We start from the raw sequence: 24,881 nt of genomic DNA, 5'->3' as shown, positions 1-24,881 counted from the left end.
CGATACAATATCCTCTGGAATGCCAGTAACTGAAGAGTTCCTGTATCAACACTTCGGCAAGCTCGATAGCAGAAGGCAATTTCGGTAAAGGAACCAGGCGACACATTTTCGAAAACCTGTCTACCGGCGGAACGAGGCAGGTCGGTGATGAAATCCATCACCTCGTGGGACCAAGGTCTGGAGGGGACAGGTAAAGGTTGTAACAGCCCTGCTGGGCTGAGGTTGCTGGATTTATTACGTGCACACTCAGGGCAGCTGTCCACAAAGGCTCGAACTTCTTGCTGCCATCCGGGCCACCAATATCGGCGGGACACCAAGCGCTGAGTCGCCGAAACCCCTGGATGTCCCATTCCGGGCTGGGAATTAATCCAGTGCAACAATTGCAAACGGTGCGTTCGCGAGACGTACCTCAATCCGGTGGGGCATCCCGAGGAGGCGGCTCCGTTCTCGTTCTCCAGCCGGATTCTCACAAAACAGGAGGGATCGAGGATGGGAACCGTGCGATCCTCATTCTCGGGGGGATCGTACTGTCTGGACAAAGCGTCCGCCTTCCGATTCTTCTCCCCCGGAAGGTAACTCACCCTAAACGAGAAACGGGAAAACCAGTGTGCCCAACGTGCCTGTCGAGCGGAGAGACGTTTGGCGGACTGCAGGTACTCTAGGTTCCTGTGGTCGGTTAATACTAGGAAGGGATGTTGAGCCCCCTCCAGCCAATGTCGCCACTCCTCCAAGGCCAACTTCATTGCGAGTAGCTCCCTATCACTCACGTCGTAATTGCGTTTGGCTGAGGACAGTTTGCGAGAAAAGTAGGCACAGGGGTGACGGCGTCCGGTCTCGGGATCTCGCTGAATCAGCACAGCACCAACGCCTGCCTCGGATGCGTCCACCTCTACCTCGAAGGGGAGCTCTGGTCGTGGTTGCTTCAAGATAGGTGCGGTACAGAAAGCACACTTTAGACGGTCAAACGCTCGATCTTGAACCGGTGTCCAGGGCAAACGGGTCGGTTTGCCGCGGGTGAGGGATGTGAGGGGGGCAGCCGTTTGGCTGAAATTCCTAATGAATCGACGATAAAAGTTTGCAAAGCCTAGGAAACGTTGCAACTCTTTTAGAGTACGGGGAGGTGGCCAGTCCATGATCGCTGTTATTTTCTGTCCGTCCATGGCCACCTCCCCAGGTTGTATGACATACCCCAGGAACTTCACCTTCTCCTGATGGAATTCGCATTTCTCCCCTTTCGCATACAGGTGGTGCTCCCGGAGTCTCTGCAGCACTTGCTTCACATGTCGAATGTGTGCCTGCTTGGAGGGTGAATAGATCAGGATATCGTCGATGTACACTATAACGAATTTATTCAACATGTCGTAAAACACTCTGTTCATAAAAGACTGGAATATGGAGGGGCTGTTAGCTAATCCGTACGGCATGACTCGTACTGCCCCCTACTGGTAATAAACGATGTTTTCCATTCGTCGCCCTCGCGGATTCTCACCAGATTGTACGCGCTTCGTAGGTCTAACTTGGTGAATATAACCGCCTCGCGTACTTGCTCTAATGCGGACGGGATTAAGAGAAGGGGTTCTCTCCTCTTAACGGAGATAGCATTCAGAGCTCGGTAGTCGATTACCGGCCTTAGTCCCCCATCCTTCTTGACGAAGAAGAATCCTGCGGTCATGGGCGAGGTGGAAGGCTGGATTATTCCCTGGCGTAGTCCCTCCCGAATGTAGGTTTCCAAGGCATCTTGTTCCTGTAAGGAGATGGGATACAACCTACCGTGAGGCAGGGAGGCTCCCCCCAGTAAATCAATGGCACAATCGCAGTCCCGATGGGGAGGAAGGCTGTATGCCCTCTCTTTACTAAAGACGTCCGCGTAGTCCTGGTATTCCTCCGGAATGACTGATAAATCCTCTGGTTCGGGGCTCTCCACACCTGTTGCCTTACACGGGAGAGACATGCATTCTCCAAGACATTGTTCCGACCACGATGTTATCTCCCTGGCTCGCCAGTCTATGCTAGGATTATGTTTTCTTAGACACCTCCATCTGCTCCGTATGCAGTGCCCCCACTGTCAACATGAAGGGGTGTGTTCAATTGTTTCAATTGTTGTTCGATTGTATCCGGTTCCTAATTAGGTCGGTAACAAAAATAATGCCTGTATCTTTTTATCAACTCGTTTTCATCGTAAATCCGCAGTACCTCCTTTCTTTCACAGAAAGTGTGCGGTCTCCATCTGAGTGCGCATAGTGCAGCTGCCATCTTTCAACTCCTAACTGGCTTAGGAGTCTTCTCCAACTCTCTTAAATAATTTAGGAGCTGAGATCAAGTCTTAACACTTAAGAATGTTTATGCATGCCACTTATTCTTAAGTCTGGGAGTAGGAGCAAAATCACGTCACTCTTAGAATTGTGACGCAATTTTTATGCATACCGGCCCAGGTACTCGGCCGTTCGGGTGTTCTCGGCACCAGACGGAAGTCTACGAACGCAAAAGTGACGAATGTAAGTGACGAACATAAGAATAAACCTAAAAGTGATAAGACAAGTGCAGACGGCACTTGAAAAATAAATCCAAATCCTTTTGGATGTTAAATAGTCAAAGATCAGTTTTAAAAACGTTTTTAAATAATTTTAAAAATCGATTCGTTCAGACTTACGAATCGGTTAAATCCGTTCACTAAAAAAAACGAGTTAAAAAGAACGATTCGTTCGATTCGTTCACTAGTGCAGACACGAGATTTTGCTCGCGAAAGGTCCCCTGCCCGCTCAGTATTGTGGCACAAAAATAACTCCATAGTTATACTGCATTAAAGCATTGCTGTCCTCCTACTTTAAAAGCAACGTGCGGTGAAGCCACTTCATAATTATGAACCAGGGTTCCCCCTGGAGTTTGATTTCAATTCTTCACTTTTCTTTGTATTTTTGCTTCCACTAATCAAATTCTTCACTTTTTTTCAGCATCCGTTTTTTTTAGTCACTCTCTCGCCGCTTCTTAATAAATTAATCATTAAACTCACTGAATATACATCTCTTCTGACAATCATACTGTGATTGGTCAACTAACGGCATGGGCAAGTCACGAGTCTACTTGATAAGGTTGGGAGAATCGTGAATACTGTGTAAAAATTTGCGTGCTGGCGTGCTGAAAACATGTTGTATAGTACGCATTTCGGAAATTATGTTCTAATTACTATATATATATATATGTTTAATGTACCAAAATAGCGACCAATAATCACCAAATTTCGCACACACACATCTGGTCGTCATAAAGACTTTCACCTGACAAAAAAATCAAAACCGAAATACAAGGAATATGGATTTTATTTTACGTTAAGCGTTTTCCCCTCCATTGACGCCCATTATAAGGAAAATGCTTAATGTAACTTAAAGTACCAAGACAGCCACCAAAAATCACCAAATTTCTCACACATATATCTGGTCATAAACACTTTCACCTGTCAAAAAATCTAAACCGAAATACAAGGAATATGGACTTTATTTTACATTAAGCCTTTTCCTTATAATGGGCATCAATGGAGGGGAAAACGCTTAACGTAGTATAAAGTCCTTATTCTTAGCATTTCGGTTTAGATGTGGGGACGTAGATCGACTGGTAAATCAAGAGCTTTGCCTTTTGGCTCAGTTCCTTTTTCACCATGACAGACTGATGCAGCGCCCGCATCAATGTGGACGCCGCACCGATCCGCCTGTCGATCTCCCGCTCCATCGTCCCCCCACTCGTGAACAAGACCCCGAGGTACTTAAACTCCTCCACTTGGGGGAGGACCCCATCCCTGACCCGGAGAGAGCATTCCACCCTTTTCCGGCTGAGGACCATGGTCTCGGATTTGGAGGTGCTGATTCTCATCCCAGCCGCTTCACACTCAGCTGCGAACTGTCCCAGTGAGAGCCGAAGGTCACGGTCCGATGAGGCCAACAGAACCACATCATCTGCAAAAAGCAGAGACCTGATCCTGAGGTCACCAAACCGGACACCCTCAACGCCCTGGCTGCGCCTAGAAATTCTGTCCATAAAAACTATGAAAAGAATCAGTGACAAAGGGCAGCCCTGACGGAGTCCAACCCTCACCGGAAACAAGTCCGACTTATTGCCGCCCATGCGGACCAGACTCTGGCACCCAATACAGGGACCGAACAGCCCTTAAAAGGAAGCCCGGCACCCCATACTCCCAGAGCACCCCCCACAGGACTCCCCAAGGGACACGGTCGAATGCCTTTTCCAAGTCCACAAAACACATGTAGACTGGTTGGGCAAACTCCCATGAACCCTCCAGAACCCTGCGGAGAGTATAGAGCTGGTCCACTGTTCCACGGCCACACTGCTCCTCCTGAATCCGAGGTTCGACAATCCGGCGGACCCTCCTCTCCAGAACCCCCAAATAGACCTTACCAGGGAGGCTGATGAGTGTGATCCCCCTATAGTTGGAGCACACCCTCTGGTCCCCCTTCTTAAACAGAGGGACCACCACCCCGGTCTGCCAGTCCAGAGGCACTGCCCCCGATGTCCATGCGATGCTGCAGATGCGTGTCAGCCAGGACAGCCCCACAGCATCCAGAGCCTTAAGGAACTCCGGGCGGATCTCATCCACCCCTGGGGCTCGGCCACTGAGGAGCTTTTTAACCACCTCAGTGACCTCCGCCCCAGAGATAGGGGAGTCCACACCCAAGTCCCCATACTCTGCTTCCACATTGGAAGACGTGTCGGTGGGATTGAGGAGGTCTTCGAAGTACTCCTTCCACCAACCCAAAACGTCCCAAGTTGAGGTCAGCAGCACCCCATCCCCACCATAAACAGTGTTGATGTTGCACCGCTTTCCCACCCGGAGCCACCGGACGGTGGACCAGAATCTCCTCGAAGCCGTCCGAAAGTCGTTTTCCATGGCCTTGCCAAACTCCTCCTATACTCAAGTTTTTGCCTCAGCGACCACCAAAGCCGCACCCTGCTTGGCCTGCCGGTACCTGTCAGCTGCCTCTGGAGTCCCACAGGCTAAAAAGGCCCTGTAGGACTCCTTCTTCAGCTTGACGGCATCCCTCACCACTGGTGTCCACCAGCGGGTTCGGGGATTGCCGCCACGACAGGCACCGACCACCTTACGGCCACAGCTCCGGTCAGCCGCCTCCACAATGGAGGCACAGAACATGGCCCATTCGGACTCAATGTCCCCCGCCTCCCCCGGGACATGGGAGAAGTTCTGCCGGAGGTAGGAGTTGAAACTCCTGACAGGGGATTCCGCCAGACGTTCCTAGCAGACCCTCACTATACGCTTGGGCCTGCCAGGTCTGACCAGCTTCCTCCCCCACCAGCGGAGCCAACCCACCACCAGGTAGTGATCAGTTGACAGCTCTGATTTCAGAATCAGAATACACTTCTGATTTCAGATATTTTAGTTACATTTTACTTAAAACTACTTCTTAATGTTTACTAGGGTCACAAATCATTTTTTTGAGTGTACTCTGTTCTTTTATTGTAGATTTTTTGCAACTGAATCTTATGTCTACAAAGATTTTGATATTTATCCTAAGAATGAGTTTGCCTTTTCTAATATACAAATTTCACTTTCCAGTTTTTTGTATTAATTTCATACTTTCTTTTTTATTTTTGATGTATGTGCAATCAGTTTTCCTATAATATATGCTTTTGATGCCTCCCAAACTGATGCTAATGTTTCTGGTGTTCCTATGTTGATTTCAAAAAGAGTTCAAATTCTCCACCAACAATGTACTGAACCTCTCAACCTGTAATAACATGGATTTCATTCACCATCTACCCCTTTTCATTATTTCTGTGTTCAAGGTAATATCTAATTTGATCTAATTTTGCATGGTCTGACAATGCTAGTGAGCCCATTTTACAATCTAGTACTTGTTCAGCAGTGGAGTTGAATACCAAAAAAATCTATTCTAGAGTTGGATTTGAAGGATTAACCACGTTTCTTTTGTCGTGAATGATTAATGAAATATGTAGCCAACCCAGCATTGGTTAAATTTTTGGGCTTCATTGTCTTGTAGGTAGTGTTGTAGTACTCGAGACCGGTCTTAGTCTTGTCTCAGAATCAACTTTATTTTGACTTGGTCTTGTCTTGGACATAGAGGACTCAAGGTTTTATTTCAAGACCAGTAAAGACCACTCATCAAAATGCCTCAGTACAGCCGGAGAAAAAAATGAGACAACTCTAAATTTGTAAACAAATCTGCATTTTTAAATCCTGATTTAATCCTGGTCCTGCTGGCAGAAGGCTATGCTGAGCTGCAAGATTCTTTCAGGTTCAAAATTTCTAAGACAACAGTACACAAAAATAAGGTGAAGCAGGAGACACTGGGAACAACCAGAAGTGCACTGCTAGGATAGTTTGTATCAGTCTTATGCCTTGTCCACACGTACACGGGTATATTTTAAAACGTACCTTTTTCTATACGTCTTGGGCTTTTGCCCACACGTAAACGGCTTCTCATATCACTGAAAACGGAGCTTTTGCAAAACTCCATCCAGGGTGAAGATTTCAAGAAACTCCGTTTTCAGCGTCGACATGTAGACAGGGAAAACTACTGTAATATGGGGCATTGGTGGCTGCCCTTCGCAGACAGCTTGTTCTACAAAGAGCAAGTTGATGGAGGCGTAAAAAGAATTTCTCCATGAGGGACAATAAAGGTTAAATTATTATTATTGGGTACCACTAACTATCCACCCTTACAGCTATTCAACTAGACATTGCTGTGGGCAGCCACAAATCCCAATCTCCACCACTGCAATTATTTCCCAACAAATATGATTACTGTTTCAATCCTTCATGCTACAATTTACCTTGATAAACTTCTCTGTTTCCTCACTGGTGGTGAAAGCACAACCCTCTCTTTTCATATGAAGTGAGGAGATACAGGATAAGTGAGGGTATATCTGATTTCCACACCTTGTAGAATCTTTAAAGCAGCCATAAATGATTTGCGCTACTGAGCTAATTCTCTTGAGAAGTCAAGGAATATAGAGATCTTGCAGTTCCTCCACACAACTCGCTAGCCAATCTAAGCACTTTCCCTCTCGCAGAGGGGCCTAAAAACCTAATCGTCACTAGCCTTGGCAGCTTGTTTTCCGGTGGTTTGGGAATGGCAGCCCAATGCACTCTTTCGATCCCAAACTCTGTGGTCGAGTCAATGCCAAGTCCCTCGGACTGGACCTTTTGCTCACAGATTATCTACTCACCCACTTCCAAACTTTCTTTCAGGCCTACAATCCTGACATTACTGCACCAACTCCTGTTCTCAAGATATTCATTATGATTTCAGAGATTTTTAAGCAGTTAATCATTTTTCTCTTTTTTACCCGCAAGTTGTGTGGTGATGTCCTCCACCTTAGAAATACGGCCTTCAGCCTCTGATGGAGTTTTTGCAACTAGTCCAGTTTCTTTAATTGAGGTCCCATCATCTGATAGATGCTCATGGAGCCTGTGGTGGTGCCTTTGAAATATTTTGATGCTGTTGTTGACATGTTTTTATTTATAACTGAACCCATATGGAGAGTTATCTTACAGATGAAGGGTAATGTGGGACATGAATTTTTCTTAACAATGTAGACTAAATGTAACTATATAAGTTAAATTTAAAGATGGATTCCGGGGACCCCTGCTTGGTGGACCCATGTGACTCCAGCAAGTGGATTCTTGATCAAATCAAAGTTTGAAATTTCACTTGAAGCTAAACTGAGCAGGTGTAAGTCATCTTCACTTGGGCGTATTATTAGAAGACCCAGTGTATTGGGGGGTGGGAGACTACAATCCTTGGAGAAGTTTAAGATAAAAGAGAAAGACAACAACCAGAGAGGTACCTGTGATATGGTAGCTATGAATTGACACTAACTTAAAAATAATAGTGACAATAAACCCTGATGTTGTTCAAATTCATACCTTTAAAAACAGGGACTCAGGAATTCTACACTGCCAATAAGAAAATAAACGTACAAAATAAACATACATTTGAGGTCATACGAAGTCTGATTCCAATCACACTAAAACTGGGCAATTTGTTTTTTAACAACACTGAGTATATTCGGTTGCAGTAGAAATTCAAAATGACTTAATTGGTTTAATAAAACGCGTGCTTTTCGCAAAACCATAACCATGAGGACTTCCGATGCAAAAACGTCCAAGGAAATCGCTGCCTTAACCGATTTCCATGCCACGGTAGAGACAGCGTAGCATCGGCACCCAGAGACACATTTCTTCCTGGGTCGCAGCGTCAGCGTTGTTGTGCTGAAGCGCTCCGATCAGCTTAGTGGGTGCTGGGGGTCAAAGGCCACATCATTTAAACCTCCCTAGAACAAAAAACGCAGCATGATTTATTATTAATATTATTCTTATTTTATTATTATTATTGACAAAATATTAATGTGGAAATATGGCTACGGCCCTTAACCATATATGGACGGTGACGGGACACGGAATTAAAAATAGCTGTCATTCGGTGCGGGGGAAGCCGAAGGAACGAGGCTAGAACGCGAAGCGGAAGCCGCGATCAGCTGATGGAGGAGCCTCGGCTGAAGCCTGTGCCTGAGTACGGGAGAGCCATCTTCCTACCTTAAGGAAGAGCCGGCAGGGGACGGGCTGGAGAGATCGGGGGACCCCGGTGTTACGGGCGGCCCAGACGCATTGCGCAAGGGTGGGAGGGAGCGGCGGGGCCCCGGCGGACGACACCGGGACCGGGGGGAGGGCAGAAAAGGAGCCGGCCGGGGCAACGAAAGACGAGCTATAAAAACAAAACACACACAAAGGAAAAGAGGAATACGAGTGAGTGTACGGAGAAAGGATTGGGGCACACTGGGCACCTATAATTACAGCAACCATAATAAAATACATTTTGTTGTGGTTCTGGGTTAGTGGGATTCGGATTACCCCCGGGGACTTCCTGCCATAGTCTGTGGAGAGGAGGGAGAAAAACAACATACACAGAATATCAACATTATTCAGCAACATGCGGAGCCGGTTAGCTAGGTTTATCATCGTGATAGCTTCTGTTTGCTGGCGAAGCGAACGGTGCGCTTTAAAGCGGGATATGAATTAGTCTAGTTAGAGCTGTGTCTCGGGGGGGGGGGAGGGGTGATAGTGGTGGTGGTTTTTAAACATTAGCCTGGCTAGCTAAGCTAGGAAGCTAAGCTAGGCTAACTGGCAGAGCGAGCGCTGGCCGCCAGCTGGGGTGGCTTCATTGTGCTCAACCGATTTTTTACATTAAATTTTCCAGATCTTTAGTTAAGTGTTTTTCCGCCAGCTTTGTAACCGTATCCGGTATAATTGGCGTTCGGTTTCCCTTAAACTCCCCGTGTCTGTCTGCCTTCTCCCATTTGACAGGTCCGCTTCACCAGGCGGCCGTCAGAGCAGCTCTTGCGGGGACAGCGATGGCGGAGGTGTACTGAAGAGAGGGGGCCCGAGGGGAATCCTCATCTGCAAGCGGAGCCTGGGGACAAGGGCAAGAAAACAAAAGCTAGGCTAAGGAGAGGACTGGGGAAGTAGGAGAGCCTGAAGCCGGATCGTCACTGATAACTGCCTGGGATCCGCTTGCGACCAAGGAAGGGATACTGTGTCTGCGATAACCCTATCGGCCTGCACTGAAGGCAACTGAGAAGGAAGATAAGCTTTTCTTTTTAACTTTTCCTCGTCTCATCTTTCTGATGCCCGCAATAAACGTCTGTCACTGTCCAAGTGGCATTGAAAAGTGCATGGACGGACACGTCGTGGTCATTTTTCTTTTTCTTTTAAACACAACGCCTCTGCCTGATACTACTCCCTGCTCGTCGTTCCGCACTATCTAACCGTGTGGGGATTGTTTTGTCTTTAGTTTTTTTAATGGTAGCTGTCATACGTATGTAGTAATTTTTAACACTTCACACCCACAAAAATTGACGGCACATTTGTAATAATACTTCGTGTGGGTTTGATTGTAGTTATATTGGTAAAACCTTAAGAAATCCCACAAAGTGGACAAAGAGCACAGTCTTTCTCCGTCGCGACCGGCGTGAGGGCTGCAGACACTCGGCTCCAGTAACTCGGCTGTGCTTCCCTCGCCCCTCCCCCAGCTTCAGCGGAGTGTCCCGGCAGCCCGGCGGGCTCCGAGGTTTCGTGATCGGGGCGGTGGAAGAGGGGTGGGGATCCGCCGCTGAGTGTTTAAAAGGGAGGAGAAGTCCACGGATGTGATGGAACTGATGTTCGCTGAGTGGGAGGACGGAGAGCGGTTCTCTTTCGAGGACTCGGACCGCTTCGAGGAAGACTCGCTGTGCTCTTTCATCTCCGAGGCAGAAAGCCTGTGCCAGAACTGGAGAGGATGGAGGAAACAGTCCGCCGGACCCAATTCACCCACCGTAAAAATAAAAGGTGAGGTCTGCTGTCACTGTTACTGTGTTTGTGGTTGTTCATTCTATTATTTTTTCGGAATCGGCCTTGATGTTGCAATTCGTCTTGAAAGTTGAAATATTTCTGCCTTGGTGTCTTGTTGATCTTTTTAAGGAAAGCACTTCACAGCTTTTCCCATTTATTCAATTTGCCATGATCTATTTTTGATATACAGCTTTGCTAAAGTTACACTGGAATAAAGTTCCTCCTGGGACTCGGAGCTCAGTGCCTTCACGTTACAAGTGTTTGTTTGCCGAGCTGTACACTGTTCTGAATCTCGACTCGGCCGGTATTCTCTCTGTCTCAGGCCCTGTCTTTTCAATTACTTAACCTCTCCCATCCGTAGGACTTTGGTAACAGTCGCTAGTGCTTCCAAGTAAAACGATTTTAGGCTGATCGCCGTTCTAAAATGATAGTGTTTAGGTTATTTGTGCTCAACGTTTACAGGCATAACCTAAATTGTTTCTAAGAAATCGTTTAGAGTGGGTACTTATAGCCACTGGTATAGGTGGCATAGATAGCATTTAGAAAATGCATGGTGGGTGGGTTCTTGGGTGTGTTCAATAAATTTTCCTGTTAGGGGTCATAGGAAATAACTGCCTTTGTTCTAATAAACGAGAGAAGTCCAGGGTTTTCTGTGTGTTACCAATAGCCTTTTCGAAGGCGGTGCACTGGTAAATTGTGGAAAATGATGGTCCAAATGACTCCCTGTATTGCCGATTGTTGATAGTCTACCCAAGTTTTGACTGTTTGCAGGTGGAGTTGTAGGTGACCTCCCCATCCCACTGCCTGCTGCTAATCGGGCCCTTGGTTTCAATCTATGTAACGGCCTGCCCCCACCCCCAACTCCCCCGCATGTATTTGGTGGAAACTGGGTAATACTCAATTCCCTGGAATAGTGGCTGTGACCTTCAATGGCTGGGGGGCTTGCTATATAAAAAATTAAGTTTAGCCTTGGGTGTATCTTCTTTCTTTGACCAATTTTAGTCTGCGATCAGCTTCCCTCAAGGAAGAGATAAACATAATATTTTGTTTCTGGGTGTTTGGTTTGTGTGTAATTAGTAGAAAGCTGTCAGTTTTTATTTCAGCTTGTTGCCGTATGGGGTCAAGTGGTGTGCATTAGGGCTACATGATTCTGGAAAAAAAATTAAATCATGATTTATTTTTTGCTTGGAATTGAGATCACGATTATCTAATGATTTTTTTTGTTCAAATTTAAACATTTATTGCACTCATTAAACTGCAAAAAGAAACGACAACCTAACTTGATTATGCCAAACTTATGAAAGATCCAGGACCAGCGTATCAACTTCTGACAACAGAAAGGAAACACTCAATTGGCCATTGAATTAGGATAACCAAGGGTGTTTTCCACTGCACCAGGTATCATACTTTTGGTACTTCAAGGTGTTGGTTTTCCACTGGTGTAAAAACTGGCACCAGCACCAAATGACATCAACGCGATGCGGGGTATTTTGTTTTGTACTGAATTCGAAAAATGGTTGTAGTATTTTATATGGCTTGGCAATGTGCAGTATTAATACCAACATTGCATGTTATGGACAAACAATTCTTACATTGCTAGTCAGCTAGATAAAAATAAGGCTTTTTCTTACTTTAATTTCTGGACAGACATTATAGCGCAGGGGGTTAAAGTTTCGCTAAAATACTTTTACTCTGTCATAGGAAAAAAAACTTGGCAAGCTTTGCCATTTTTATTATTATTCCTCTTATAGATTCTCATATGTTTAATTTAAAAAAAAAAAAAAAAAATCTGTTTAAAGTTTTACCTCTGCTTTTGCATGAGCACTGCATGCATTCTCTGAGACAATCATAATCATTTTCATCTTTGCCATTTAAGTCACTCGAAGACGCGTTTGTGAGAAATTTATGAACTCCTTTTTTGTTTTATAAATACCCCGATATTTTTTGTCAACAAAATCACATCACTATATTTATAAGAAAATCTCATTACTTGGACAGCACGCTATATGCGAGCTGTATTAGTATATTTAACCAAATTCTTTTTAATTTCTTGTCATGCCATCTGGATCTTTTTGTTGTTTATGTTTTATAACCAAATCACTTTTTTTTGCTTCATTTATCATTATTTCTGAGTTCACAACTGTTTACAAGGCAGTGTTTTTATTGCGTGTCAGTGGCAGGCTATTTCCACTGTCTAGTCGACAAAGAATACATTTAAAATGTTTTAGTGAAACCTAAACTCACTGCGCTATAATGTCCATACCGAATTGAAGGTGAGAAAAAGCCTGATCTTAATAGCTGACTGGCAAAGTAAGAACTGCATGTGAATAACGTGCGATGTTGGTATTAATATCGCACTTTGTCCAGCTCTATAATACACTACAGCCATTTTTAAAATTCAGTACAAAATACTCCACCTCGCATTGTAATGTCATTCAGTGCCATTACCAGATTTTATGCTAGTGGAAAACCAACACCTCGAAGTACCTTACTTATGTTACTTTATTGAAGTACCAAAAGTAAGGTACCTGGTTCGGTGAAAAAGTGCCCATGCACAATTATAGGATGCTTAAGTCTCTCTGGGGTAAAGTAGGAGTGCATGTTTTGATCCAGCTGATGTCATACAAGGCAGAAGAACCGTTGTAATTTAAAGTGATTTCATTTTTTTTATATAATTAATTGTGCAGCCCTAGTACGCATACACACTCACCTTTGTTAGCTGGGAGTGTGGGGGTGGGTGGCTGCTTGCCCACAGTTTGTCCTGGGTTGTGTTTTATGTGTTATTTGGGCCTTTTTAAGTTCAAGTCACTTTGATAAAGACACTGAAAAATTCAATTTATATGAGCTGAATTACTCAATGTCTCACCTTCTAAAGGGATTGGGTTTATTTATTTAACTGACAGTGTTTAATTAGAATGCGCTTGTTGGCGGTAAAGAGGTGCCACAGAGGCTGCTTAGCTGGAGTCTTCCAGCAGACATCAGGCTGAAATGTCTGGACTGTTGATAGCAATTTCCAATATCCCAGCATCCCTCTGGTCTACAGGCCTTTTATTAGCCTGGGGCTTCATTTAGCGATATTGCGTATGCACAAAAAGATGCCTTAAATGTACCTATGCAACTTCTTACTTAAAATCCTAGATTTTTCAAACAAAACTTTAAGGTGGAAAAAATACATATATTTACAGAAACTCAGGAAGGGGTGTATGCAACGTTTTGGACAAATTGGGAAAAGACGACATCTATAGTAAATCCTTGAACTGCAAGTAAACCTGTGAAATAACAATGCATGCCAGCTATTCATACAGTAAATCTAAAAATGTGAACTGTGATTTATTGAATTTCCATTTATTCATTCAAAACAAAGACTATGTATTACATTTTCTATTTCAAATACTACGTCTTGTCACCTCTTCCGGTGAACTGAAAACATCTGTAGTTATCACTAGTTACACTAAATGTGAATTATGCATCAGACATTAACATGCATGGATCCACTTGTATAAATAGCCTATAGCCATGAGAATGTGATACGGCATAATGGTGTTTTTGCTGGTGACCACAAATGTAAAGATAAGGAGAGATTTTCATGGACGACCATAATGATTTTTCTTATTTGTTTACATTTTGCACTGTGTGTAATGTCTCCTCCCTTTATCTCTTTTGGATGAAATGTATGTTTCTCTATGCTCTGGGTGAACAGGAAAATGTAAACTACATTTGCAGTGATGCCCAGTTTTCCTAATGTCATCAGAGCTAGGGCTAGGGCTGAACAATTTGGGGAAAATATGTAATCGCGATTTTTCTGACTGACATTGCGATTACGATTTGATTTGCGATATAATCTTTTATGTCAAGCTTCAATTTAATATTCAGTGTGTAGTAAATTTAAAACATATGATGCAGCATTACCACATGAGATACCATCAAAATATTAACTGGTCTATATTCTAATGCAAGGATGAGAATTTAAAGTAGAGGTGGGTGATAAATTAATTTTATCAATTAATTCAAATTTACAGTTCAGGACGATGTGTTTTTATGAAAATGTATTTTATTACTTATTTTACATACAAGCACCAAAAGCAGAACTAATGCGACGCACCATTCTTCACGGGTACATTAGCGCAGCGCACCCAAACACTGTAGCGGATTCACAAACAACATGGAAATGGTTCGGTTTTGTGCCGTCGGACACAGACCAAACAAGTCCTCGTTGCAAAGTCTGTTTAAAAACTGTTACAACCAAAGGAAGCAGCACAACAAATTTATTCCAGCACCTAAAGCAGAGGCACGCAGCGAAGTACAGCTCCCAGCGAAATGAAAATACCCACAGCACCAGCACAACATCCAAAGTTAAGCAAGCAACCATCCCTGACACGTTTTCGAACTGTGTGCCATATGATGGGAATGGGGAAGGCAATAATAAACGCTGTCGCGATGTATATTGCAAAAGATATGGTGCTAATACATACTGTGGAAAAGCCGGGATTCATTAACATGCTAAAAGTTTTTACAAGTTTCTAAAAGTGTTTACAATGGCGTGGTCTGCCATCTCACTTACAAGCATCTTTTTTGGCTTGTCAGATTGCACTTTAAAGTAAAAAAAAAAAAATCAAATTAAAACTTTGTCATCTGTAGTTTGATTTTGAGTAGGGGAGAGGAAAATCGATTAAAATCGAAAATCGGATTTATTGTGAAAAAAATTTGGTGGTCATGTTGGTCTACGTTTCCGCTTTTTAACAACTGTATAAGGTTTTTTATACAAATCAATTCAGAGGAAACAAAAAATATGTGTGTTCAGGGTTGCAAACTCTCACGGGTTTGGGTAACACGCTTTCAGACTCACGCAAGAAATCTTATGGCAAATCTAAATTATTCCATTATGAACTTAGAATTAGCTGCATCAAAAATGTTAGGGCAGTTTACAAACCCTACAGACTATTTACATGGTAATAAAACTCTTACATACACGTAAATGTATAAAAGCCTCACTCCAGGCATCTGACCAAAGATTCGACTGAAGCGGCTTATCATTCCTTTGCCTTGTTGCTCTGACAAATATAAAACAAAGGAGAAAACATTATATGCGTCACTTTTTATGTCTTTTTTAAATAATAAGACCATACCCATACCCAACTGTAATGATTTACAGCGATCTGTTCTATTAGTATTTGTGTTAAAGCGAGGCTTTCATTTTATTACTGTTGTGGTATTAAGATTAATTTCACAAGATTAATCTATGGAAATCAATACTTAAATCAATGAGCACAAAAACGTATGACATAAACACGACTGTATTATGGATTTTATGGCATTTCTGGGGGTCACAGACTGCTGCTGTGAGGATTACCGACCGTCTCATTGTTGTTTTGATGGGTTATATGCTAATGTGATTTTCCATTAACAAAAACAAAAGGTGTGATACGCTGAAGTATATCGCAGCTGTTGTTTAAAAGGAGATCCCCGGTTCTATTGATGATAGGACCTTTCTGAAACAATCTCGGACCATGAAATAGGAAGGCAATTCACTTATAGCTCAGTAGCAGAATCAGTATTTTTTCCGCACCGCGAATGCAATATTTTCTTTGGGTTTCACGTGTTTGCTGTTTGTGGGCGTGTACTCAGTCGCCTTGGCCCACTTCTGATTGGTGAGCATGACTGTCACATAAGGAGCACGGCACTTGTGATTGGTGAGAATGACTGTCACATAGGGAGCACGGTATGGGTTTGGAAAACTATTCTTACAACAGTTTGAAACTCCGGGTCCGACGTGCTGTATAATGTATGTCCTAAATCGCAGCCTTTGCGATTTGCTAATCGCGTTGTTTCAAATCGCGATTTTGATTTGAAATCGATAAATCGTTCAGCCCTAGCTAGGGCTGCACAAAATCACATTATTGGCACATGCGCAATAATCACCAGGGCTTTAAATAAGGGATGAAACATTTGTCTGGACACTGGTTTTTTAGATACTACATGGATGTTCAGTTATGCCCACAATTTGGTAAGCAGTTTAGTAGCATGCCTAAAATATTAATGAAAGGTAGGACTGCAGATCTCGATTTCCTCAAGCTTATATGGCGCATGGCCAATATTGACTAGGGTTTTAGATGATAGGCGAAATATTTGTCCAGATGCTGGCTTTTTGGTACTGTACAGACGTTTAGTTAACCTACAGTTTAGTAAGCAGATCCGTAAGTTATTAATCTTTATAAATTTGGCATAGCCTTATATTTATTAAATTCAGTTAGCGGTGCATGCCACATACTATCGTTTTGGTATATCATGGAAGTGGCGGTTGAAGAAAGGGACAGCTCAGCATCCATAACATCTTTTGAAAGAGGAGATATCATAAATAAGGTTAAAAAAAAAAGATGCCAGTGTTTTGTGGTGGTACTTTTTGCCGTTTAAAGTCCGACACATTTATTTAACATATGGATGTACCAAATTTATACAGAGTATTAATATTTCAAACATCTTACTAATCTGCTTGTTAAATTGTGGGTTTTAGTAAATGTCCATATAATACCAAAATACTGGTGTCTGCACAAATGTTTCGCCCATCATTATAGATTGCTTTTCCACCACACCAACAAGTACCATACTTTTGGTCAAATTGAAATCACGATTTCAAACAATGCCATTAGCAAGTCGCGAAGGCTGCGATTTAGGATATGCATTGTACAGCACATCTGACCCAGGATTTGAAATTTTCCAGAAAATAGTTTTACAAATTCATTTTATTCTCCTTGTGTAACATTCATGCTCACCAATCAGAAGTGCTGTGCCCCTCGTGTGCCAGTTATGCTTACCAAACAGAAGTGGCTCAAGGTGACTGTGTACAGTATATGCCCACAAACAACAAACACATGAAACCCAAGGAAAATGTTACATTCGTGGTGCAAAAAAAAAATATTGATTCCACTGATAAGCTACAAGTGAATTACCTACCTATTGTAGTGTCAGAGATTGTTTACAAATTCTATTATTAGGGGTCTAAACAGCGTTAGCTGCAGGATCCCTATTGTTTTTTTTCTTACTGGAATTGGTTTATTTTTATTAGTATTACTTTATTTAACTTAAGTCATAACTTTTGTGATAATTGTTTATGTTTGATTGTTCTCTGCTAAGTTAACCCTTGTATACTTGGGCATTGTCAGGGATCACTATTACTTTACTAAGGGTAAAAAGTTGTTGTGAATCGCAAAATCTCAATTAGGTATTTTTCTCAAATTATTCGGCTGTAGCCTACGCAAGTTTCTGTTTTCACTCATATGTATTTTTTCCAGGTGAAATTTACACAGAGTTTGATAAATTAGGCCCCCTTCTTGTTGTAACCTCGCTCTGCTTCTTATTTATATCATATATTAGGGAATTTTTGCTTTAAATGGATTTTCCCATAAACCAGCACTGTAGGAACTGTCATCTTGGAGGCCAACAGAACATGTCAAGGAATGAAGCTGATTTCTTTTCACTACCAAACCTGTGATTCGGGCAATTTTGCTTTAAAAGAATTTGTACTAAATAGATGGCAGTATGTTGACACAGCTGTGAGCTTGAAGGATTGGCAGAGGTGTCCTACGGTAGCTGTAGAAGGACAAACTGGTGGGCCACAGTTGAACTTAGCGGGTTTATTGTGGGAAGTGAGTCTCTTTTGATGTGTGGCCCCTTTTCACATATGAAGCCCGTTAATGTATCGGGTAAAAACAACATGGAATACATTTTTTTTGTAATGGGTCTCTGTCACGTTCGGGATCAGGCGAGCAGGGAAGCAGGCGAATGGAGCCGGAACTTCGGGAAAACTGGGTTTTATTGCTCATAGGACAGACGGACAGAGACATCCACGGACAATACAATGACAAGTCTGGGAACCTAAGGGAGACGCGAACTCATATACACAGGACAAGGCAAAAGAAACAGGAAACAGCTGGGCACAATCGGGGAAGCACACGTGGATAATGAGGGGGCGTGGCACACACTAGGATCGTACGGAGCCGGGCGTGACAGGTCTCATGTAAAAGGGGAGAAGTCCCCACCCTTGCCCTTCTTGAAGACGTTAATCTGTTACAATTTCGCATTTACCGACACTGGACCCATGGCAGAAAGTTACCATTAATGTTTCTAGTTCGTGAGGGAACAGATTAATGGGTAGACTTTACTGTTTTGCTCCCATTCCCACGTGACTCCATAATGGCAAAATGGCATTATATAAGTGGGTTGTGTCTGTGAATGGGGTATAAGGAACAAAGGAAGGAGATGTGTTGTTGCTTCCAGCTAACTAAATTCTTGCTTTGTTTATCTACCTCATCTGTTTTTCTTTTCAAAAAGTGGGCAGGGGGTGGGGGCAGAAATCGGGTTTCCTGGGCAAACTATCAAGGTTTTGTATTAGATGATTATAGGCCTGCCACTAACAAACTGTTTTTCTATCAATTAATCTATCAGCTATTTTACCAATTGGTCATTTAATTTTAAACGGTTATGACTTGACTGCCAACTATTTAGTAATCAGTTTATCTAAAACCCTGCAATGACAAAGTAAATGTCTGTATTGTACTGAAAAGCTGGCATCTGGTCAAATGTTTCGCCTGTCATCTGAAGCCCTGGTGATTATTGTGCATTAGGGCTGCAACTAACGACTATTTTGATAGTCGACTAGTCATCGACTATTAAAACGATTAGTCGACTAATCGGATTATAAATTGCATAATTATAAAATGGCTCCTATTTAGCCACCAGCTTTTACATTTAGCATGAGGTTATTGTTTGACATCAATGCCGCAAAACAACACATGTAAAATGGGAAAGAGCTGTCGTGCGATTGATTGTGCAAATAGATTTAACACGAAATGGGAGGTTTCTTTTTAGAGATTGCCAAAAACTAAATAAGTAAGTATAGGATGTGGTTTGTCACACATGGCTGATACCCGATCCGTCAAATAGGTCTGGATCGGCACCGATCCGAATTTCTGATACAATATTTGTTATAATCAGGGCTGCATATAACTGGTACGCAAGTACGCATTCACCTTTTATAAGCGATACGTGCGGCAATCTTTTGCTGTGACAGTGCAAATACGTATTTTATGTGCATTTGTGCTGATATGACAAGAAATTATCATGCATTTTCACTTGTATATGCTAATTCGTACTTCATTTGCGGTATAGGGGTTAAAATGCACGGTAATTTCTTGTCATATCAGCTATTTATATAGCCTATGTTTACAAATAAAAACTCATTTTAAAGCAGGCTGAAAAATCCAAAGATCCTGACACAAAATACGGGAAATTTAGAGCAGCTTCCCATTGCCATTCCTCTGTTAACAGCAAGAAAACGGACTTAACTGCTGTTATTTATTTTTAAGGGAGCATAAGCTCTCGCAGCACTTGCGACATCGGAGCCACTGTCCTGAATCTTGAGCTTCAGAGTTTTCTTTATTTAAGCAATGGGTTTTCTACACTGTTTTCTGACCTTTATTAGCTAAATTTTTAGCGAATGAGACACTTCATGACACACCACCGACTTCCAAACAAAAATACGTTCTATTCTGATCTTTTTTCAAAAATGTAAAATATACTACTATATAATAAAGTAAAATGTAATGTTGTTATTATAATTATTTATTATTATTAATTATTATTATTTATTATTAGATACGCCAGACAACAAGAAGTCCGTGCTATTCACCCTTTTGTAGATCTCGTCTTTGTTTTCGGACATTAAAAGCCTTTGAGACTTTAGAGCGTTTAATATGCGACGATGCCTGATTTGTGGCCACCATTCTTCTACCTGTTGCTGAATGCTATTGCGCAAGAGCGAATCTCACCTGTGTGGTGTATTGGTGCAGTCTATTGGAAAGCGGTAATATTGTACAAGTATAAAGGAAGGAAAACGTCTCACTCCGTTTAAAAATACGTCTGGCGACAATTATCGACAATCAAATTCGTCGGCGACTATTTTTATTGTCGATTTTTGTCGACAATGTCGAATAATCGTTGCACCCCTATTGTGCATGCGCAATATAATACCAATATGATATATCGCCCAGCCCTTACCTGTGTTTTCTCTCATGCATAGCACTAGTGCCACTGTGATATGTCAAAACTACCTTTTTGTTTTGTGATAATTTAAAATACTCCCATAAATATGTAGTGATATTGAAGGAAAACATTTGTTATAATGGATTGAACCATTTTATAAATCATAAAGGCAATTTAATTAAAATATTTTTTTAAAAAAGATATTGATTTAAAATATGATGTCGACACATTTTCAGGCAACTAATTGCTGCAGTTCTAGTTTATGCCTGTCATTCGAAGCCTTGGTGATTTATACGTCTTATAACATATTGTGCTGCCCTAGGTTATACTGTGTTTAATTCCCCCCACCCCTGGCACAGTACCTTCCAGACTCAGCCCATTTTGCTTGCAGTATGGGTTCAGGACCCCTGTCCTAGGATGTATGTGGGGTGTAAATAACACTTGTCTTTTTACATTGCTGAAAGTTGTGCTGGATGATGGCATGTGGGCTTAGCAATTGGTGTGTCTCCCTTTTTGTATGCCACAGATGGCCAGGTCATACCCCTTGTGGAGCTGTCGGCCAAGCAGGTGGCTTTCCACATCCCCTTCGAGGTGGTAGAGAAGGTGTACCCCCCTGTCCCTGAGCAGCTGCAGCTGCGCATCGCCTACTGGAGCTTCCCAGAAAATGAGGAGGACATCAGGTGAACAACCGGAGTGCAAAACGGCCACATGTCACATGGCGCATCACATCCCCATGGGAAGCAGCTCCTGACTTTCTCTGTCTCTGCAGGCTGTATTCCTGTCTAGCCAATGGCAGTCCTGACGAGTTTCAGCGGGGGGAGCAGCTGTACAGAATGAGGGCTGTGAAGGACCCTCTCCAGATTGGTAAGGCACCCTCCCCATACCCTTGTGACATCCATGTTGCTCAAGTGTCCTGTCCAAATGCACACCTCACTTGTAACATGGAGTTCTCCTCATTCTTGGGAGTGCTCCTGTTTGTTTTGAGTTGGTGGGGACGTCTGCAGTCAGCAGACACCGGAGCGTCAACGTACCCTCTCGCCACCACCACCACCAGCTTCACCACATACAGTGGAGTATGTCTGTGTGAATTTTTGCTCATTAATCCAGAAGAGCATTTGTGAGGTCTGGTACTGATTTGAATGTGAAGGCTTGGCTTGTAATCTCCATTCTAGTTCTTCTCAAAGGTATTTGATGGGGTTGAGGTCGGGACCCTGCCTTATGCACTGGGGCACAGTCATGATAGAACAGAAAAGGGTCTTCCCCAAGCTGTTCCCACAATTTTGGAAGCATAGAATTTTCCAAAATGTCTTAGTATGCTGAAGCATTGAAAGTTTCCTTCACTGGAACTAAAAGACATAGCCAAATCCCTGTAAAACAACCACATATGATTACCCGACCTCCACCAAACTTTACAGATGGCACAATGCATTCAGATAGGTAATGTCTTCCTGGTATCTGCCAAACACAGACTTGTCCATTAGGTTGCCAGACACAGAAGCGTGATTCATCACTCAACTGAACATGTTTCCACTGCACCAGGTTCTAGTGATGGCATGCTTTACACCACTCCGTCCAACACATGGCATTGTGGTTGGTGATGTGAAGCTTGCATGCAGCTGCTCAGCCATGGAAGCTCATTTCATGAAGCTCCAGGCACGCAGTCTTTGTGTTGCGGTTAATGCCAGAGAAAGTGTAGAAGTTTGCAGTTATTGAGTCAACAGCGCATTGGTGACTTTTACGCGCTATGTGCCTCAGCACTTGCCGACTCTGCTCTGTTACTTTACATGGTCTGCTACATTGTGCTGAGCATGTGCTGCTCAAGTGCTTCCATTTTATAATAATACTGCTACAGATGCACCGATCTGATATACGGATTAATATCGGCTCCGATCCATGCCTATTAGATAGATCAGGTATTGGCCATATGTGACCGATCCACGTCCGATACTTATTTAGTTTTCGGCAGTCTTCAACAAAGAAATTTCAACAAAGAAATTTCTTAAATCGATTTGTACAATCAGTCACACAACAACTCTTTCCCATTTTAGATGTGTTTTTTTGCGGCATTCAAGCTGAATGCTAATGCTGCCACTCAGTTTTTTTGCCACTCAGTGGGTGTGAGCTCAGTGACTTCCTTCCGCTAGTAATATGAAAACAACAATGGATGATTTGGGGGTTGTTTTGCGCGCCTGCTACAGCTTGTGATACACGAGGGGGTGCTACCGCAATGAAGTGTAAGTGACGCTGTTGCCAGTGGGAGAAAAATTTTGAGGCATTTTAAGCATTCGCCACTTGCGTATCCTCTCTCGGAAGATATTAACATTGAACTGGAAATGCCTGAAATACGCTTAAAATAAGATGTACAAATGAGGTGGAACACTACGTGATTCATGTTTTTAGTAACCTAACTAAAGATTTTTTGGCATACATTTTTTTCATTTGGCTTTACTAGTTTTAAAAATATATATATATGAAGCATAAATATTTATATATGATATACACTACTAGTCAAAAGTTTTAGAACATCCCAATTTTTTCATTGAAATTCATGCAGTTGAAGTCCAATGAATAGCTTAAAATGGTACAAAGGTAAGTGGTTAACTGCCAGAGGTAAAAATAAAAGGTTACCCAAAACTTTACAGCTTTGTGGGGGGTTGGGGGCAGACGGGCACCGACAGGGTTCATGGTGTTCATGTGTTTCTTTTAATGACAGCAGTGGCGATTCGACCCATAATACACTGCGGATATAGCGAGTGTGACGTCAGCTGACAAAGTCCGATTGTGGATGTTTGTCTTGACCTGCAAATACATTAACTGTTAGGCTTTAAAAGTGATAGCTTAAGATAGTGATAGTTTAAAGCAGAAAATCCCATTGTGAAACGTATTTATTACCCTGCTTTTCAGGTTGACGCGGCATATTCTGACACGCACTCTCTGTATGTGCGCATGCATCGGGGCAGAGAGAGCTGAGGAGAATTGTGAACGCGCGACCATGTACAAACAAAAATGACAAGCTATTTAGTTTGTTTAATAAAAGGACAATGTATAGACCCATTCTATAGGAAAGGTAACCTTAAATGACTTCTGTTTTGATCTAGCGCTATATAGAAAATAAAATTTAATAAAATGAACTTGACCTTCAAGGGGGGGCAGGATGTGCTGTGAGGGGGGTGGGGCGCCCCATAATATAATAGTAGGGGAAACACAGCATTATTTGAACAGCATTGTACTGCAGAAAGTAGTATGCTGCTATAAAAATAGTGAGAAAAAGGCAATTAGCAATGGAAGAGAGACAGACCATCATAATACTCAAAAGTTTAGGACCGTCCTACAGAGAAATTGTGCAGAAAGTCAAGGAGTCTCCTTAACCATCAAATGGCACTCAGAAACTGGGGGAAACTGAGAGGAAGAGGTCTGGCAGACCCAAAGCCACAACAGCATCATAAGACAAGTTTCTGAGTCAACAGCTTGCATGACAGGCGGCTCACAGGACCACAGCTTAATAGTAGTCATAGTAAGCAAGTCTTACTTTCAACTTTAAAGAGAAGACTTTGAGTTGCACGTTTGACAGGTCGAGTTGCAGCAAGAAAGCCATTGCTAAGACATCAGAATAAGAAAAAGAGGCTTGCCTGGGCCATGAAACACCACCGATGGACTACTGACGACTGGAAGAAGGTGTTATGGACTGATGAATCAAAATTTGAGATCTTCGGTTCATCACACAGGATTTTTGTACGCTGACGAGTAAGTAAAAGGATGGTTCCTCAGGGCGTGGCATCAACTGTCAAACATGGAGGAGGAAGCATGTTGGTCTGGGGCTGTTTTACTGGATCTAGGTTTGGTGACTTGTACAGTGTGAGAGGCACCCTAAACCAAAATGGCTACCATAGCATTCTGCAGCACCATGCAGTACCCTCTGGTATGCGCCTAGTTGGTCAGGGGTTCATCCTACAGCAAGATAATGACCCGAAACATAAGTCCAAGCTATGCCAGAATTACCTTAGGAAAAAAGAACAAGATGGTAAGCTTGAAAACATGGAGCGGCCAGCACAGTCTACAGACTTGAACCCCATCGAGCTGGTTTGGGATGAACTGGACAGAAGAGTGAAAGCAAAGCAACCTACAAGTGCTACACATTTATGGGAACTTCTGCAACACAGTCGGGAAGAACTTTCTGACGAATATTTGATTTCCATTGTCGAAAGAATGCCACGGGCGTGTTCAGCTGTTATATCTGCCAAAGGTGGCTACTTTGAGTCAAAAATTTAGAATGCATTTTGGTTTATCCATGACTACTTTTTTAACTTAAATTATTTATTTGTTCTATGCTTTCATTTCAGAGTACAATGAGACATTGAACTGCTTGAATTTCAATAAAAACTGGGAAACTTGGGGTGTTTTACATCTTTTGACCGGTAGTGTATATTCATTATATCAAAATATTAAAGTAAAGAGTAATGTGTATCGG

The 24,881-nt window shown here is 42.7% G+C and overlaps 2 protein-coding genes across 7 annotated transcripts in view; one reads left to right on the top strand and one right to left on the bottom strand.

Moving 5' to 3' along the window:
* Positions 1 to 750: 750 nt before the first annotated feature.
* On the bottom strand, positions 751 to 9,354 carry LOC140588207 (uncharacterized). Of its 2 annotated transcripts, XM_072709827.1 has the most exons (4): positions 8,585 to 9,354; positions 1,490 to 1,744; positions 1,189 to 1,295; positions 751 to 920 (listed from the first exon to the last, which is right to left on the bottom strand). In XM_072709827.1, the coding sequence occupies exons 1-4, from the start codon at positions 9,005 to 9,007 to the stop codon at positions 890 to 892; spliced, it is 816 nt and encodes a 271-aa protein (XP_072565928.1). In that variant the 5' UTR covers positions 9,008 to 9,354; the 3' UTR covers positions 751 to 889. The 2 variants fall into 2 exon arrangements, 1 of the variants encoding a protein (XP_072565928.1); XR_011989527.1 differs by lacking the exons at positions 751 to 920; positions 1,189 to 1,295; positions 1,490 to 1,744 and adding an exon at positions 7,898 to 8,322 and having other exon boundaries at positions 8,585 to 8,713.
* An 840-nt stretch (positions 9,355 to 10,194) lies between these two features.
* Positions 10,195 to 24,881, top strand: part of zswim8 (zinc finger, SWIM-type containing 8) — a 56,663-nt gene continuing 41,976 nt past the window's right edge. For all 5 annotated transcript variants that reach the window (XR_011989524.1, XR_011989523.1, XR_011989522.1 and 2 more), the window contains exons 1-3: positions 10,195 to 10,372; positions 20,940 to 21,093; positions 21,183 to 21,277. Coding sequence is in view for 1 of the 5 variants with exons in the window: in XM_023821536.2 (XP_023677304.2) it covers positions 10,195 to 10,372; positions 20,940 to 21,093; positions 21,183 to 21,277 (427 nt within the window). In the remaining 4 variants the exon portion in view is untranslated. The remainder of the gene's footprint in view (positions 10,373 to 20,939; positions 21,094 to 21,182; positions 21,278 to 24,881) is intronic.

The sequence above is a fragment of the Paramormyrops kingsleyae genome, chromosome 3, assembly GCF_048594095.1.
Source record: "Paramormyrops kingsleyae isolate MSU_618 chromosome 3, PKINGS_0.4, whole genome shotgun sequence".
NCBI lineage: Eukaryota > Metazoa > Chordata > Actinopteri > Osteoglossiformes > Mormyridae > Paramormyrops > Paramormyrops kingsleyae.
Note: the sequence above shows the minus strand (reverse complement) of the source record. Positions and strands in the feature narration are given on the sequence as shown.

Coding starts and splice junctions, on each gene's coding strand:
- LOC140588207 (XM_072709827.1), bottom strand. CDS start 9,007: ATGATAAACCTAGCTAACCGGCTCCGCATGTTGCTGAATAATGTTGAT. Junction 1,745..8,584: donor CCTGCCGGCTCTTCCTTAAG/GTAGGAAGATGG, acceptor ATCTCCTTACAG/GAACAAGATGCCTTGGAAAC. Junction 1,296..1,489: donor TACGAAGCGCGTACAATCTG/GTGAGAATCCGC, acceptor CCCTCCAAGCAG/GCACACATTCGACATGTGAA.